The sequence below is a fragment of the Poecile atricapillus genome, chromosome 6 (assembly GCF_030490865.1).
Source record: "Poecile atricapillus isolate bPoeAtr1 chromosome 6, bPoeAtr1.hap1, whole genome shotgun sequence".
NCBI lineage: Eukaryota > Metazoa > Chordata > Aves > Passeriformes > Paridae > Poecile > Poecile atricapillus.
In genome coordinates this window covers 24,937,228-24,955,258 of record NC_081254.1, presented here as the reverse complement: position 1 = coordinate 24,955,258, position 18,031 = coordinate 24,937,228, and the positions used below count along the sequence as shown (strand labels likewise).

The window sequence follows — 18,031 nt, the reverse complement described above, 5'->3', positions numbered from 1 at the left end:
GCAGCTGAAAAAGGAAAATGTCTCCTCTGTGTCATTCCCCACCCAAGAAGGGTTTGCTTTGATGCAAACATTTACAGATAGTGATGACAAAATCTGGAAGAAAGAATTATTTGCAAACAGATCCTGTCCAGGAAGACCTAATGGAATCAATGTGAACTCAGAAACCTGTAGTTCACTAGCAGCCCTGCTCCTTTGGCACAGCCTGCAAAGAGAATTGCAGTAACTTTCCTCTGCCCCCTCCACAAAATCCTGCATACCTCAGAGGTTAAACACAAAGCACTGGGTAGGGGGATATTATCCAACATCAGACCAGCAAGAGAAGCTGAAGTAAAGACTCAAAAGCTTCACAAAAAGAAAGCAAGTACCTGGTTTGAAGGGGCTATGGGAAGGACAGGGCAGATTAGTTTTTGATGAGTTGTTTGAACAATTAATAAAGCCATCAGTTACTGTGCACCAAGAGAAAAAACAGAGCAAGGAGGCCGGGAGGCCGAGTGGATTTGCTCAAGACAAATCATAACGTATCAGGTTCATTTCCCGCTGTGTTGAGGGAACGGCTTAATGGAATGCAGGGGATTTTCTGTAGCTGTGAGTAAAGAACATTTAATAGGGTCCCAATTCTCAGGGCATCTAGAGATGTGGATTAAACAGATTCACAACTGGGTCAAATCAGCACATTTATACAGTAATTATTCAGACTTTTATATGCTCTTGAGGAGAGGGTCCCAGGGGTACCTGGATGGGCAATTTTCAGAAGGGAGTTGACGGGCTGGTTAGGATAAACAGATTCCTAAAAGATACAAAATTGGGATTTTGAAAAAAATAGGAAATTGGTCTAGGAAGAAAATAATTTTAGCTGAAGTGTTTTGTGGCTGTGATGATCATAGGACTGAGAATGTCATTTTAATCAATTGGCATGATTGGCCTGAGCTTCTGCCAGGCCAAGTGGAAAGTGGGACATGCAGGAAGCAGAGCAGTAATGTGGCCAAGGGGAAGGAGATGTTGGCTGAGGGTGAGAGCCCTTGGGATAGAACAGATCACAACAGAAACAGGAATATGTCATATTTCCAGGGTACAGTAATAGAAGAAGCCTGTGTCATAGGAAGGTTATGGCCAAATTTCTTTGCATGTATTCCAGGAAAGCTGTGTCAAACAGCAGGCCAGAGAGACAAAAACAGGCACAAAAGAACACAGAAAAATAGCATAGAAGCAATTGCAAGTGGTTTTGCCTATATACTGCCCAATGTCAGGGCTGGAATGACCCCAAGAGTTAAAAGTATTCTGTAACAGGAAATAAAACCAATTCAGGTGCCTGTTCTGGAGCAGAGCTGACAGAGGGATGCACAACAACATGCCCAAACTCATGGAGACTCGTGACAGAGTAGGCAGGCATCAATTACTCATCAATCAGCAGGGACAGAGCTGGGAGAAAGAATCAGTTCTCAGACTGGTGAAGGTTGTCTAAGTTAGAGATCCCTCCCTTTGGTGAAGCTGTAATGATTCAAGAATGAGGCTTCCCTCACACACCAGCCACTACAAAAACACTTCCTCCACATTCATGTGGCTGTTGGACAAGGAAAGTTCCATTAGGGCTCTCTGGAGCAGAGTAAGCAAGCTGGCTTGCTGAAGAATTGTAACTACCAACCTGAATTATTTAGACTCATTTTTGTCTTTGCTCTATAATTTTTGTGGGCCTTCATACCATCCATCTTCTCCTCTTGCATACAAAGACATTTCTAGGGAATGTCTTCACTTTCTTTGCTTGGAAACCCTTTTTTGTGAGTGATGGAGGAAAGCAATGTGCAGGAAGGTGTTTCACCAGTCCCAAACTTCATAGTCCCCTTAACAGCAACAAAAAAGCAAAGTTGTTCTGTGTGATTAACCCCAGGTGGGAGCAGTCAGCTCAGTCAGCTTCTCCCCATACAAATTTACCACTGCAAAACACAGCAAATCCCCATGGCAAAAGAGACAGAGACGATCTGAGCAGTGCTGGCCTAAACAGCCTGGAGGTTCCCCTTCAGGCACACAGGGAGCTTCAGGAAGCTCTCAGATCTGTTAAGACATGCAGTGCCTGTCCAGATCCTGCTCCTGCCCTGTCTTTGGAGGTAGTCCAATGCAGTAACAGCACTGCTCAGCTACACCCCAAATACAACTGCCCAGGCCACAAGCAAAGGCTCTGGAAGAGGGCTGTTGACTGTTCAGAGCCAAGGCAGCTTACCAGCTCTTTGAAGAAGGCAGCCTCCTTATGCTGCTCTGAGTAGCGCTCGTACTGGTCCAGTCCGTCCTGCAGCTTCAGGGTCAGCGTGTCATAGTTGGACCGTACCACCTCCAAAACCTGCCAGAAACAGCCAAACACAGCATAGGAATCAGTATCCACAGACTCCTCAGCACAGGAGGAGCAAGGCTGAGATAGATTACAGCTCTGGCACCTGTTTTCACAACTGAGATGGCTTTAACAGCCAATATTTGGCTCATGATTAACAACATGGAGGTGGGCACTAAAGTCCTTCTAATGCCAAGGAACAGACCCAAAATTTACGCAATTTCTCCATTCATGAGAATGGTAGATGGAACCTCTATCCGTGACAGCAGCGGCTTTCTGTCATCAGAATTAGACATATTAATCAATCAAGCAGCTAGTTACCACAGTACACCCAGATGCAACACAGAAGCACAATACAAACACAGATTTGCCCAGCCCCATGGTCCTTCCAAGGTTAGTTTTGCCACCACACTTCCCTCCTGGTTTGTGAATCACCATTCACAGCCTGCTACATCACCGGCTTCTAGAGCTGCTCAGGTCAGCTTCCATACAGAGCACTGCATGTCTCTCCTGAAGGCAACAAGCTTCTGACACATGCCAAGAGAAGACCAGCCTTGGTATGGACTCTGCTTTTAGAAAGACATGAATCCAGGTCTTTCTGCCCAGGATATGCTTTACTATCGGCCTTCACTGCAACCAAAGCCGTTTCAGCTTTTACTACTGCCCTACTCTGCTCCCAGTGTTGGGTTATACTTGCAAATTCATAGTTACACATCTCTGTCCTACTGAACGATTCATTTTCCTAACTAGGGAACAGCAAGAGGGACTCCCACTATGATTTTTAGCTTTAAAGCATTGTGTGGACTAACATATTCCTCAAAGCATTTGTGAGATGGTTACTGGCAATAATCTTCCTACAAGGAACCATAGAGGTCAACACTCCTGGGCAAACTTATGCCTGAAATGATTCTCCTAAACACAAGAACTTCATTCTTAGGCTGTTGCCATTTGATCTGAGAGCTAAACAGAGTATCAGCATCTGAGGTTTGCACTACAGTAACCCCTGCTTATCACAAGCTTCAGTCAGGAAGACACATAATAAAAGATGCAAAACAAGAGGACCCTGCTCCAAGTAATCACAATTCTGAAAAGATCCTAAGAAGAGCATTGCAAAGGATTGAAGACAGTGACCAGAAAAACAAGGAGCCCTTGCACTTCTCCTCTTGTACTCCCAACAATGTAAGCAGTACTCTCAACTGCCCATTTAGGCAGCTGGCAGCTCCTGCCCTTTACAGGACTGAATCTTATTCTTACATCCTTTATCCTAAGAAATCTAAAGTTGCTTAGAGTTCCTCCAAAAAATTGCTCCCCCAAATTCTGCATGTGGCAGCAGTGACACTCGTGCTAGGGCCTGTGGTGGCAGAAGCTACAAATAATCATCCAAATGAGAACTGGGGGCAAAAAAGGGTTTCCAAAGTAGTTCCCAGGTGAGATGGTCTCTGCAGCTCAGCTGTCCTCCAGCACTGCAGATGCAAGCTAGGGACGGGAATAAGCACTTGGACTTGAAGGTCTCAGAGGCCTTTTCCAACTGCATTGATTCTGATTCTGCAATGTTATTTAAGAACAGCTTGCCAGTGTTGCAAAGGCTCACAGCCTCCTCTCCAGTACTCATTTCCTAATGCTGTTTTGTTTGTCAGCTCCACTGGCAGAAAGAATCCCCTGCAATGACATCCATCTCCAAATTCAGCCTGCCCTTCTTGCTCTTGTGTGCAGAAGCTACAAGAAGTATTGCAGAGCCAAGAGCAATGATGAAAGAAAGCCACCTGGGCACAGGAATAACTATCCACTAGGGACGGAGTGTAATAGCATAACGCACCTTCTGAGCAATAAAAGATCTGGCAGCTTGCTCCTGTCAATCAGAGGAAGCCAAATTGACCAAGATTAATAAGCTGCAGAGGAAGAACCTCGTTTGAAAGGTGAGGAGTTGAACAGGCTTCTCCAGCAGTAATTCAAGAGCAAAGGCATTTTATTCAGGGCTACCTGACTCCCCATGAACCTTCCCTTCAGTCTCCTTGTATTCCCACACACAAAGGCATGCACAGTGTCACACAGTTGTGATCAATCAATGGATGCACATGTTTCTTTAGGAACAATCAGGATCCCTCCTTGCTAGCTCTGAGTAGAGATCTGTTCAGATACTCAAGAGAGGCATCCTCAAACCATGGTGAAGAGAAGTAAACTCTGAGGCCAGCAGTGAGCTCTGTAACCAGAATCCTTTAAATCTGCCCTCTTGCATCACCTTTGAAAGGCAGCCAAAAACTCAGTTTGATACTTTAGGATGAAGACAGGGAAGGAAAAAGAGGCCCCAAAGTCTCTACTCTGTTACTTACTGTAATCTCTGCAGTGAGCTTGAGATCAGCTTATCCCTTCAACTATGTATTTCATTGGCTTCCACTCCTTATCTCCTTTAATTATGAAATAGAACTTAAAAAGAAAGGGTAAGTTAAAAATAAACAGCTTCTCCCCACTGCCTGATAATTTCCCTTTCTTGCTGCTGCTGAGAAAAAAATGCTACGTGGGATCAGAGATAAACCCACTCACAGATCATTTAAACTTCATACCTTGTAATGGATAGAAACTATTACTGAGATTAGGACCTGCCATCCTTGAGATGATTTCATCTGCTCTTTAAGATGCAGCTGCTAGACAGAGGACAGGTCAAAGAGCAGCAGAAGGTATTAACGGTAACTACAGGAAGGTTTAAAAAGCATCAACTCCCTACACAGATGACAAAAAAAATTCACATCCTCTGTGTAATAGAAGACTGTGTGTTAGCATCATTTGCCCTTCTTACACATTGCTTTGACTTTTGCTCAGGAAAACTACTGCAGGAAGAACAGCCTTTTTCCTTAAACACACAAGATCTTTATCTGTACCTTTCTGTCAGATACAAAGGAACTAGAGCAATTTACTTTTGAGATTAAAGCATTTCTCCTTCAAAGTCTTGTTCAACCTATTCTTCTTGGAAATCTCTTGTCTAGAAAACATGAATTCCAAGATGGTCAAGTATGAGAAGGGACTTTAAGGAAAGGACTTTTCGCTTCTCTTCTAAACAGATTTTAAACAGTCATCCAGATTTTTACAGTCTCATGAGAGGCTGGAAAAACACCAGCTTTAGTGTCAGGAAAGGACAGACAAAATCAGACTCTAGATGATTTTCAAGGAGCTGGATGTGACACACCTCAGACTGCAAGGATAAACATGCAGGGGAAGCTTTTTTTTTTTTTTAATTGTTTACTGAATCTTTACAGTAAAAAAAAACCCAAACCCTAATGGAGTCACAATCTCAAAGTCTTTTTGTAGGTTACCTTAGGGGGATCAGAGTCTTAAAAAAGCAGTATGACGGAAGCAAGCAACTCAGACACGGTCAATACAAGAAGAGGGAAGGCTGTTGAATTCCTGCAGCTACCTGTATCAGCCCCAAAGGCTACATTTGCTCATTTTTTTCAATGCAACAAACCAGAACTCAGTGGAGCTGCACCACTGTAATTTAAAGATAATTTGCCATCAAATTAACCCCCTGCCCCACCACTCACTCACTGACTGCTTTCCAGAAGTTCCAGAGAAATGCTGGAGATTCAGGTCCCTGAATGCATGTCCCCAAACCAACTTTTCAGGAGCTGCTCTGAACAGCAAGTGCTTTCTCTGACATTCATACTTCAGCTTCCTCCTGCAGCTGTAACTGCCCATACCCCATAAAACTCTCCTTCCTCAGTAACACCAACTACTTCTGAGTAGAGGCATCCCTTAAGAACATGGCTGGAGGGTTGGCTTCCAAAGGAGAAACTGATGTGGGGCTCAGCGCTCTGCAACATCCCACCCATGCCATGCCAGGTCACTGCACCCAGAGGAACAAGATTGTTTCACTGTCTGTGGCTCCTTACTTTGCTCCATCCACCAGCTCACCATTACCTTGCAAACTGGATGGACAAAATTGGTTGTGTCAGTGAGCTCTAGTGAACACAAGCTCTGAAACCATTTCCCCCAGAAGCAATTGCCCCTGCCCTGAAATTTTCAGCATCCAAAACAGACCATAATTTTGCTGTACTAGTCACTATGCACTGACTTCTTCCTTACTGCACTAGAGCTTTTCTCTCTGACTGATCCTCAACAAGAACCAACACACTGCACTCCCCCAGGAGAGACTGGTCCTGTCCTGGGAAAACACAGGAATTACATGCAGCATTCTCCCATCCCCACTGTGCCCAGGCAAACACTGCTGCTGTTAGCAGCAAAGCCACAGTGGGAGCTGCACCAGCAGTAAAACCTAATGGGCAACATGCAGCTCTAGGGCCCATCTCTCTGGCAGACATAATTTGCTTCATTGCTTAGTAACTTCTTAACCTGCAGAATCTTTCATCATCTGCATCTGCAGTCTCTGTCTTAATGGAACATAAAATTAGATAGCACCAGCAATTCACAGCACCCAGCAAAGGACCCAGTGGTGGGTAGGTTCTAGGAAGCATGCACAGGTAATGACAGAAAAATAAAAGGAAAAACAGAAGCAAGAACAAATCAAGGTCCCTACACCGTCTTTTTAATCAGCACAGGAAAGCACAAGAACTCAATCAGTCAGCATCACCAGTACCTCACTAATGCCTCTCAGTGCCCATAAGACAGTCATTAACTACCATGACACAGGAGAAGTTGGAACAACACTGATTGAATGATCTCACATCAAGCAAAAGGCAAAACACCACCCCAACAACGCCCAGGTTAAAATGCACTTGCCCCTTCACCAACTCCCTGCTGCTCACACTGCTGGCATGGGGAAGGGTCTCCAGGTCAGGACTAGCAAGCCCCTACAGGACAGAAAAGCCAGAGCCTCTATCCTGTCTGTTCCATGCCAGAGGATGGAGCAGCCCGTCTATAGGGCATGAAATGCCACTCCTGCACAACAGGATAGAAGGACCAAGGGCAGCCAAACATGCCTACTGTCCACCCTGCGGAGGTGGTGGAGTGCTTGTCACCGCCTGTGTGCCACACACAGAGGGAATTCTGGCAGTCCCGCCTCCCAAACCTAGTCAAAGCACAAAACACCACAAGCAAACTCGGCAGTCCATCCCCTCAGCTGAGAGGTTGGAGGCTGTAGGAAGAGACACTAGGGTTTTCCTATTCCAGTAGAAATGTGTATTTTACTTGGCAGTCCCCAGACTGGCTTGTTTATTCCAGGTTTAGTACAAATCCTCCCCTCTTTCTCCTCCTTAATCTCCATAACACCTCATAGTCCCTGAATGTTTCTCCTCATGAATTCAACTGAATAGCAACATTTCTCATTGTAATGAAAAGGCTGCTGACACCTGGACTACAAAGAGGCTATTGCCTCTCCATAATAAAGTGCTGGATAATTGACATCAATTTTACAGTAGTAACTTCTAATTAATATGGAAAACTTTTTTTTTTTTTTCCAAGAGCCATCACACTTCTCACAGAGCAACTTTAAAGTTGCTGATGCAGGCTGGAGTCTTTGTTGAAATTAATCCCCAGAAGCACCACAGACAAAGAACATAACTAAATAATTAGAAGTTAAATAAAAACACACACACACAGCTGCCACATTTCCCAACAGACTCTGCCCAAACCCCAGCTGCACTCATCTCCTTCTCCCTTTCCTCCTTCTCTGTCTGCAGGAGCCAAGTTGAGAGAGAGGCTCCACTAGGGCTGCCAATGTTACACACACATGCTGGAAGCAGCTGCCGCTCACGCTGGCTTCCAGGACAGCACCCATCCAGGACTAGCAGCAGCACAGAGCTTTTGTCTGACCCAACACTACCTTGCCTTTGCAGCTATCCTGGAGCTAAATGCAGCGCTGATGCTTTAGCACCATTCCTCACCCCCACGCTGATCAAGCCATGACTATTAATTCCATGTTCATGAATGCTAAGACAAAGAGGAGGAGGATGTTGCTATGATAGTTTCACAACTCAGATACCCAAGACATGCTGCGTGTACAGCACATATCTACGGATCCAGAGGATGTGGAGGGGGTCTGATGGCAAAGACAAAGATGTGGGCTGCAGATTCAAGTGTAACCACGCCACATACGTGTAAGACTCACAGCACATTGCCAATCCTACTCTGGTGCCCCAGATCTCCTGCATCCAGCAGCTGCAGTTTGTCCTACATGCAGTGAAGGACCCATGGTTCTCTTGTGCTGTGGGCTGAGAACATGAGCCTGTAAGACAGCCCCCACCAGCTCACACATCTGTCATTCCCAGAGCAGAAGGCATCCTCCTTTCTGCCCTGAGTACAGAAAAAAATGTTGGAAGAAGGATATTTTTCCAATAGTAAAGAAGTTCAGCCAGACCAAAAGATTAAGTGAAAGCAAACAAGGGCAAATTTCTCCTCTGAGGTATGGAACAGGATGCCACTGACATGGGATGCACCAACACTGCTGGGCAGTGAGACTGTAAGAGGTCACTGGGGAGAAGAACAGCCTGCAGAAGTGGGTGCAGCTGCCCACGAGCTCCAGGATAACAATGAGACATGAGTACATGCTCCAGTCCTGCTGTGGAGAATCCAAAGCTGGTGGAACTCATGGGAGTCTTGTTCAGTATCTGGAGCTGGACACCTGGACAAAGTTAAGCAGCACATAGCAGAGATGAGTGAGCCAGGAAACAGGGAGAAGAGGTGCTTCACCCTGCTCGGGTTGGTGCAGGGATCCCTGCACATAGCTCCTACCAGGTTTACTCTGATTTTTAGTCTGTGATCGCCAGTCTCCCTCTGCTCAGCTCACTGAGCATTAGCCAGGACACTGCTTCCTGGAGTTTGGAAATGAATTATCTCTGTGCACTAGTTTGTCCTTTGTCCCTGCCAGTCACTTCTTGCAGTCCTGCTGTTTTCAGGGAACAGCTCCATGCCCAGCCAAACACAAATCTAACTTTCCATGTCCCAAATCCTTCCTAAGGACTGCTTTCATACATTTGCACTTGATGTATGATGGTACCAAAATTCAGGCCTCATCACTTCTCTATGCAAGGCAAAAGGTTTTGATCGTACATAAAAGATTATAATTATTATTATTTTACTTAGCAACATCAAGGAGGGACATTTCACACCCCCTCTTCTCACCTCAGCACAGAGCCAATCTGTCAGGCTCAGATGATATATAGTAGCTCAGATGTTTGTTCAATGATCTCACAGGGATCTGTGATCTTTAAAGGAACAACCTACAAAGGCAACACTTTCTATCCAAGGAGTGTGAGGGTTTGGTTACAGTTTTTCTCCTCTGCCCACAGGTGCCTCTTCTAAAGATAAATAATTTATAAGCTCACTCAGAAAATTACTGTTGTTCTCTGAACTCTGCTAGCAGAAATGGCATCCTATTTTAGGACAAGAGTTATTGGCTTCAGAAATGTTTTAAACCCACAATCCATTAGAAGCCTTAGGTGTTCAACTTTATTTAATGGTGGTAAAAACACACTGATCCAACCACTCCAGAAATCACTCAGTTTTCAGAAACGTCTCAAAGCCAAAGCTGTTACCCAGCTCCACCAAGACACAACTGTAAATGTACAAAACAGCGTCCATTCCAAGCTCCCATGGGACAGGCATTCGCAACAATCAGCAGCTACTTTAAGAAGCAGTAAGGCTGCAAACAAGGATGTAGGCAAGCAACAAGGGAGACATATGGTCTCTGTGTGCACAGCTTGCAGGGTACTTCGTTTGTAAGAGGTATAGACAAGCAGAACAGATTAATGTGCTGATAACCCTGGACATTCCTGCAGCCATCACTAGGACTAGGCAGTGCTATGCTACAATACCTTCCGAGCTCCAGCTGTCAGGCAGCTGAAAGCCTGCCCACCTTACCAAAAAGCCCATGGCAGGAATGCTTTTGCTGCAGAGTAATTTCAAGAAGTCATGTCTCTACATGCACATGACAACTCCCACACGTGTTAAATTCACTTTGCTCAACCCATTCAGGTTTGGAGCACATGGAGCAAAAATGCATGATCCCTCACACTGCTTCCTCTCAAGACCAATCCACCATTCCCAGTTTCAAAGATGGTCAGTGGGTTTATGCTAATCTGCAGATCCCACTTGGCACAAATAACCTGGTACTCTTCGTGGAACTCTGGGTGCTCTTTCCCAGACAGCAGGGACAGGCCTTCCAGGGAAAATAAAGGAGGCAACTCTATGCATTCAAAGAAGGAAAACAGGTTCAGTGGGCTTCTGCCAAGGGAACTGTGTAATGCTGCCACATTCAAAACTCAGGCAGAGAAAAAGAAGTCAAAGGTCCTGAAACAAATGATTGTAAAAATTATCAGTTAATAAAATAAGCAGTCTCTAGAGAAGACATTTTGATCTGGGGGAGATATGCCAGAAACCGAATGAGGCCCACTGAGCTTGCCTGTTTTTAGAAATTTTGTTGAGAAAGGCAGGCAGAGTTAAGAAAGGCCAGGTTGATGGCAGAAGCATAAAACCCTGAGATAGATAGATTTGCTATTTTGGAGTTACAGCCCATTTTGGAGTTGTGAACCCTTATCTCCAGCTGGTGGCATTTATGAAAACATTTCTCACTGCTAGGTACGTAAGAGCACTTGCAATTCTGCCAAGGCTCAAAAGGCACTGCAGATAGCTATGGACTGGACCGTTAATTTTTTTATTTCCCCTTTGTGCTTACAATTAACTTAAGTGCTGAAATGTGATGGGCTATTCCAGGAGAAGCTTTTTATCTACCAGCTGCATTCTCACAGAGCAGTAAATCAACTGTTGTCACCAAAACATCACACAAGAGGACAAGAGCATCCTTATGCTCACTGTTATCATTCATGTTACCCGTTCAGCCTAAGTGGCTAACCAGCATTCAGCAAATGAATGCCGTGATTTGTGTGCAACCTTTGGTGCAATTCTCTATTTACAGAAGACCTTGTCCTCCTGAACACTGAGGGAAAAAATAGTCAGCAGCAGCTCTTCTGCACCATTTAACTGACCAAAGCAAGAGCAATAACCTTAGTCCCCAAAACAAGATAAAAGAGTTTTAAGTTGTGAACTGCTGCTCCAGCTGAACTGAGAAGCCAAGACATACAAAATTATTACAGGAACCAAAGATAGATATAAGAACCCTAAAAATGGTAGCTGAGGATTTTAAGAAAAGGTTTGAAATTAAATCTTTCTAAGACCAGTAGCCAGAAAGCATTCTGGAACTGAAATACACAGCTTTCAGCTGAGATTGCCTTGATGAAATGACAACAGGATACCTGATGTACACCAGAGGAAACTCATTCCCAGTAAAGAAATTCAAATTTGCCCAGAAGACAGTTAGCTCAGGAATAAGGCTGTCTAGAGAATAGATTAAGGCAGCATATATAACAAAGCTCATTCTGTTCAATCAAATCCAGACAGAAGCACACTGCTCCAGTTAGAAGAAACCAAAACCTAATTGTGCCCAAGGAAAAAACAATGGGGAGGCTTATTCTGGTTATGGTCTAATCAAACACCTGCAGTCACATGAGGCTTCTGGAACTACATCACCTGGTCAGGTTCACAGAAATCAGTAGAGGATCCAAGAGAGCTTGTGCCCCTCACACAGCCACCACGGACTTCTTTGCGATATAATGATTGCAGACTAACACAGAAATAAAACCAAATCAAAACTCACCAGGACTCTGACTTGAAGATCAAGACAAGTGAAAGGAGAACACAGACACTCCAAAAAGCTAAGGAGCTTGGCATGCATTTTGATTTTCTTTTTTGATCTTTTACAGCAACTAACAAGCCAATGGCCTTTATGAATGTACAGCCCTGGGTCTGATGCTTGCTGAGAAAAAGTGGATGTTAATCTAGCCCATGACTTTTTTCTCTTTTTTTTTTTTAATGATCAGAAATCTTTTTAAACCTGGTTTTCACAGCATGAATAAATTTAATTAAAGGAAGCAGCAAAACTAAATACCAATATGCTAAAAAACTGGCCATAAACCAAGTAGACGCTTGTATTTAAAGTGAGTCAAATCAATATAGGACATGCTAGAGAAAACCAGCTAGGACTGGAGAAGGAAGGTATATATTTGGAGGGGCAGACATTAAAAAGATCACTTCCCTACCTCCTACTTACATTTCAGCAATTAGTGGAAGTGATAAAAGGCAGTCATTCAGTGGCCTGAGGAGATGCAATGAAGCCAAAAAAGAGGAAACACTAAGCTCACCTGTCTAGCTGACTACATGTGGAAAATGAACTGTCTGTTCTCAGGGAAAATAAAAACTTTTGAATACAATCAAGAAGTCTGGACAGCCAAGAAACCCATTGAGCAAACAGCTGTTCGATTATTTGCACTATTTTGCAGTTCTTCAGAATGTTTTATGAACTAAGGGCACTGGGATCAATACAGAAGATTTAAAACATGGGTTATCAAAGACTTACACAGTGCAACACAGTTCTTCTCCTTTGTGTTCTCTCTAATAATTTCTAATTCTCTATTTGTCTTTATGACTACTGTTGAGTCTTGAGCCAACATTTCCAGGCTCATCATACCAACTCCAGAAGTCCTTTTCTTCATGACAGTATCTAGCAGAGTTAAAACTACAGTTAATGATTCTGAGAGACTTACAAATTCAGTCTGCAAAAATGTCTTCTAAATATAGAGCCCAAAAGAAGTAGAAGATCTATAGTCAATTGGTTAGCTACAAATAGCTAGAAAGACTGTAGTAGCAGTATGCTAAGGTAGCAAACTAATAAGGAAAGGTGGGCAGTGCTTGGAAATTTGTGTGACTCAACCCACATAAAAGTTCTAGCTCTTAAGAATCTTTTGCAAATCTGGAGTTGGAACAGACAGCTATAAGCTGCTGGATGATCGTTATAGACAGAAAATCCTGTAGTGAGAAGAAAACTTGGCTGCAAAATGTCTGCTCTAAGGTTGCAGTCCCAAAAGTGGATAAGTCAATCTAAGTGCAGGTCACCTAGCCTGCAATCTAGAATCTCGAGTTCTTCCTTCAAAGTATTCACTGCAGAAATAAGACATTCCACTGGCAAGTCAGAAGTCTCTTTGTTCTGAACACAAGTACTAAGGGGGTTGGGGACCAGGCAGTACTGACATCAGGAGGGATTGAGAAGGTTAAGGAGGAGTAGAGTTGACTAAAATACTGAGAATGCAGCTGTGCAAATCAGATTTATAAGAATTACAACAGTTATGAAATTCCTACCAAGACAAGAGGATACAATCAAATCTGTCCCAACTAAGTGACTCCTCACAAACACAAACCCCAGACTCACTTTGAGATCTTAGACTAATCTGCATTGCACAGTGGAGGAAAAGGAATGGACAAAGCCTGTGACGAGGGCAGAAATAAGTAAACCAAATAATTTCTGATAAGCTGAAGGAGTGAAGCTTGTTAACATTTTAATTTGTTGAATTATTCCCTTTTGTGCAGTTGGAATGTGTCATTCTTTTTAAACTCTATCTGGGCAATGACCACAACTGAAACAGAATGAGACCATTAATGCTTGGAAGGATCCATGGCCAACACAGGAAAGGTTTCTTCCTAGAAAACCAGAACTGCTTAAACTTGACTGCTAAATTAATTTAAAAGGAATGTGTAAACGGTTATTGGGACAGATGGAAATGCAGAGGCTACTATCCAAGATAATCACTAGCAAGGACAGGCCTGATGAGATGCTAAATGCTGTAGGCTGAGACACTTTTTGATTGAAATGGAGATGTACTGGAAAGCTGGCCAGCAGACAGTCAGCAAGGTGAAGCTGAGTGGGAGCAGAGACTTGGGCACAGACCACACACAGAAAGCAGCTCAGATGTTTCTGAGAAATCAAACTGTCTGCTGCTTATTACTGTCCTCCTCAGAGAAAGACATCCATGTGCAATCTCTGGAATAAACACAGAGGCACCAAAGGTTGCTGACACTCATTTGTTTCTAGTCCTTTCTCCTTATACATGACAGAAACTATCAGAGCCCAAGATAATAGCTATGCCTCTGAAGAATTCCTGGCATGGTTAAATGGCATCTTGCAATCAAAACATATTTGGAGAACAAAAAGGCCTTGTATGCCTTGGAACATAGTGTTTATCCCGTAAACATTTCTTCCACTTATGTCCTTAAAATATCAGACCTGCCACCCCTTCAGCACCAGCGCTCTCACGATTTCTATGCTCCCAGCAACAACCCCGAACACTGCAGGAGACAAATCTCTTCCAAATGAGTAGCTGAGAAAGACTGAAAAGAGGCATCTTACCTCTATGACAGTGAGCTTTTATCTCCATAGACATTCAGATGCTGGATGAGCAGGAAGGATGTGACACAAAGGTTAGCTTTATTGCTGACAGGGAGATAAGATTACAGTGTTGGCTGTATACCCACCACTGACAATCAAGAGAAGGTGACTTGTGCTGGCACCTGTTCTCTCCAAAGGATGAGGAGAACAAAGGAACACAACCTATTCTTCCTTTCTAAAGCACCTTTAGCTATTGACTCCTCAAGCTGAGCTGATCAGCAAGTAGAGCAGCAAGGTGGAGAACTACTTGTCCACAATGCCTGCCCTCTAAATCAAAAACATGCACTCCTTGCTGCCACAGCTCTAAACAGAACCTGCTGGCTATAGAGATGGGATATACTGAAATCTTAAATAAAGACAATGCCACTGGCATTGTCCTGGGGATATAGAGCTGATCACCAATGCTTCTGCTATCTCTATATATTTCTCTTTTGCCACATTCCATGGATCAGTACCTGCAGGATCTGTGATGGAAATATCATCTCCACTGTAATTTCTGCAGTGCTTGGAGAACACCATTGTTCTACAGCCTAAAAATCTCTGTTTGAGGATTTAATGTTCCCAAGTGCCTCTTGGACATCAAACATTTTGAAAACTATTAGCTCTGATGGGTTTTTGAGTAAGGCTCAGGGAAGCCACTCATGCAGTTTTTCTTATGAGAAAAAGGTAGCTCCAACCTGGTAGAATAAAAATTACTGAGAAGGAGGAAGAGGAGGAGAAGGAGAAAGTTCACACAGCCCACATTGCCTGCAAGCAAGGAAATGAGATTTGATTTACTCTGTGATCCTGAGGTGTACTCAATTTCAGCTTGAATTTCCACTGCATAAATTCAGCTTGGCTGAGCAATGTCCCCATTAGAGACTGTCCAAAGCAACGTAAGATGATCCACAAACAATCTTTGAAGCTGAAGGTTCAAAGCCTTGGTGAGGTGGGGTTTTTTAGCATATTTTTGCATGAGCAACCCAAAACCCCATGTCTTTCCAGAATTTTGAAGAAGACAATATAAAGAAAGCAATTAGATACAGTGCATACACAACTCCTTATTGTTGCCAATTAATCAATTTATTTATTTAGTTCACTGGTTTAATTTCCTCTTCCTACACCACAGAGAACAACTCTGGGTCTGTTTTCTATGAGTCAAAGGGATTAGATGACAAGCTGAAGTCACTCACTAAAAGGACTTGAGGGCTTCAGTTCAGGGATTAATAACTCAGCAGCTTTTTCTTCAGATTTTAAAACCTTTAATTTGTACTGCATCAGCTGGTAGTTTTATTTGCACAACTATTTTTGCTTAAACGAGAATCAAACCCTGCTCTTCCGAAAATGCTGCTGCATTGCCCTCTTGGTGTTATTCTCACATCCAAATTTTTGACTATACGTAAAAAAGATTTCATGCTTCCTTAGCGAATTTCATAAGAAATTGCACCTTATACTAATATACAAGTTCAAGTTTTACTCGGCTTTTCCTGACTAACCAGGCATATCAGCTGAGCAGTCCCCTCAGGAGTTCAACAAGATTAGAAGGCTTGGGTGGAAGCTTTGGACCAGGTCTCTCTGCATCTTCAACTCAGTCTCACATTTCAGAGAAGCTCTACTAAATGTTTGCCTGCATTTGACCACATAGTAACACACCTTTAAGGATTGAGTAGAGGGACCCATTCTCACCTTCAGCTGACACTGAATAAATTGGTACCACACTTACCCTGCTAAGAAAGCCAACGGCAGAAGCTAAAGGGGGTCACATTTTTAATTACCCTGTAGAGACTCCAATCTTACAGTTCTAAGTATCATTTGCTAAAGGGAGCTTCAGTGAAATAGTGCTATAATTTAACCCCAACACTTCTATCATCTTAGACTGTATGAATAAAACACAGAAGCAAGTGTGCAGGTTGAAAAATTCAGGTCCTTTAAAGGTCTGGGGCTTCTTATAGCCTGAACTGGCCTGGCTCACGAAAGACTAAATTTCTTCCATATGCCTTTTTAAGGCCCGACTTGTGACTGTGCCTAGAGCTTTTATTTGGTGTATTTTCACAAACTGCAATAAGTAGAGCTGTTCACTTTGTTTACTGCTTCTAGACAACAACTGCCATCTACAATCAACTCAGAGAGGACAGCAGGGCAGGGCTGGCAGCAGCCACAGGATGCAGCACAGCAGCAAGTGATAGTTGTGCATTAGGAAAGGTGCCATCATTTTTCCTTCTCAACTCTCTAAAACACGTGAAAGGCGCTAATTAACAGGCTACCCAATACACACTATGGCTGCAAAAGAAAAAGATGTCCCTAGTGTCCTGTTAAGGCCCAAACCTAAGAGGACTACCAAGGCTTAAGGAACCTACTGAACTCTCCCAGACATGAGTCTCCAAAACTGATAACAAAAAGAATTCAAACATCACAAGAACTGCAGAACTGAGAAAAGCAAAAAAGAAATAAAGTGACCTACTTTATATTCTGTTATCACATGTTGAAAGAGACCAAATCATAAAATGCCGAAAAGGCACATGTAAAGGAATCCTCTCAAATGTGTGCACTGTCAGCAGTGTGACGGCACTCAGCCACCCAAAGAAAAAACAAGGGCAGGGAAAAAACTCCAGTCAAATACTGCCAGAACAACAGCTCAGTACCCAGAGAGAAGGGAACATACAGTAGGAGCTATAGAGAACAAAAGAAGCCTGAGATCTGAAATGTCACTCACCCTTATCCCAGCAGGCTTTATTAGAGCCCCTGCCAGGAAGGGACACTGAGATCAGAATGATTTCCAAGAGAAAGTGACAGAGGACAGCTGTCTTAAACATTTTGTGGCTGTTTATCCAGAATCTGTTCTTGACTCAGTTACAAGTGGCAGGGCAGAAGAATGTGCAGCAGACTGTAAACACCCAGGTACAACTGTGTAAAGTGACTGCAGAGGGTTAACAGCCCAAAGTCTGGATTAACCTTTCCAATAACAACGGTGTTAAGCAATGGAAAGTAAAGGGCTCAGGGAGAGTGTAGGCAGGTGATTTCCACCCTCCATCCCCAGGTTTCCAAAGATGAACACCATAAAAATAAAAATCACTTATTCCCCAGATTTAACCTCACAGATTTTTGCATCATTCTTTCCTAAAACAAAGATCAGGATCAAGCCAACTGGCTGTTTTCCTTCAAGCATCTTAACCTGACCTTTTCCAAACTCATCACAGAAAAAGGTCTCCCTGACATACCTAAGCTGAAGTCATGCTGAGTTATGATCTCATGTACAAAAAACAAGGCAATTTCAATCCTCATCTCACAACAAAACAGTTACCTGCATCTTCAAATCATGCCTCACTCAACTGAAGGGTTTCTGGGCGATGATGAGGGACCAGGCTATGCCTTATGTTAACAAGACCATATGTTAACAATTACCTTCCTGAGCAATTAGGACAAGAGTGGTCAGTGACTAATTTCTTCATGCTAAAACATTTGGTATGACATTGACTGCCCAGTCCCAGCAGCACTTAGTCCTAGTTCTG

At 43.4% G+C, this 18,031-nt stretch overlaps 1 protein-coding gene across 3 annotated transcripts in view; it reads right to left on the bottom strand.

Annotated features, from left to right (window-relative positions):
• The window catches only part of ARMH3 (armadillo like helical domain containing 3), a 123,285-nt gene that overhangs the window by 6,026 nt on the left and 99,228 nt on the right, over nucleotides 1-18,031 (bottom strand). For all 3 annotated transcript variants that reach the window (XM_058841256.1, XM_058841257.1, XM_058841258.1), the window contains exon 25: nucleotides 2,216-2,332. In XM_058841256.1, the coding sequence (XP_058697239.1) occupies nucleotides 2,216-2,332 (117 nt within the window). The remainder of the gene's footprint in view (nucleotides 1-2,215; nucleotides 2,333-18,031) is intronic.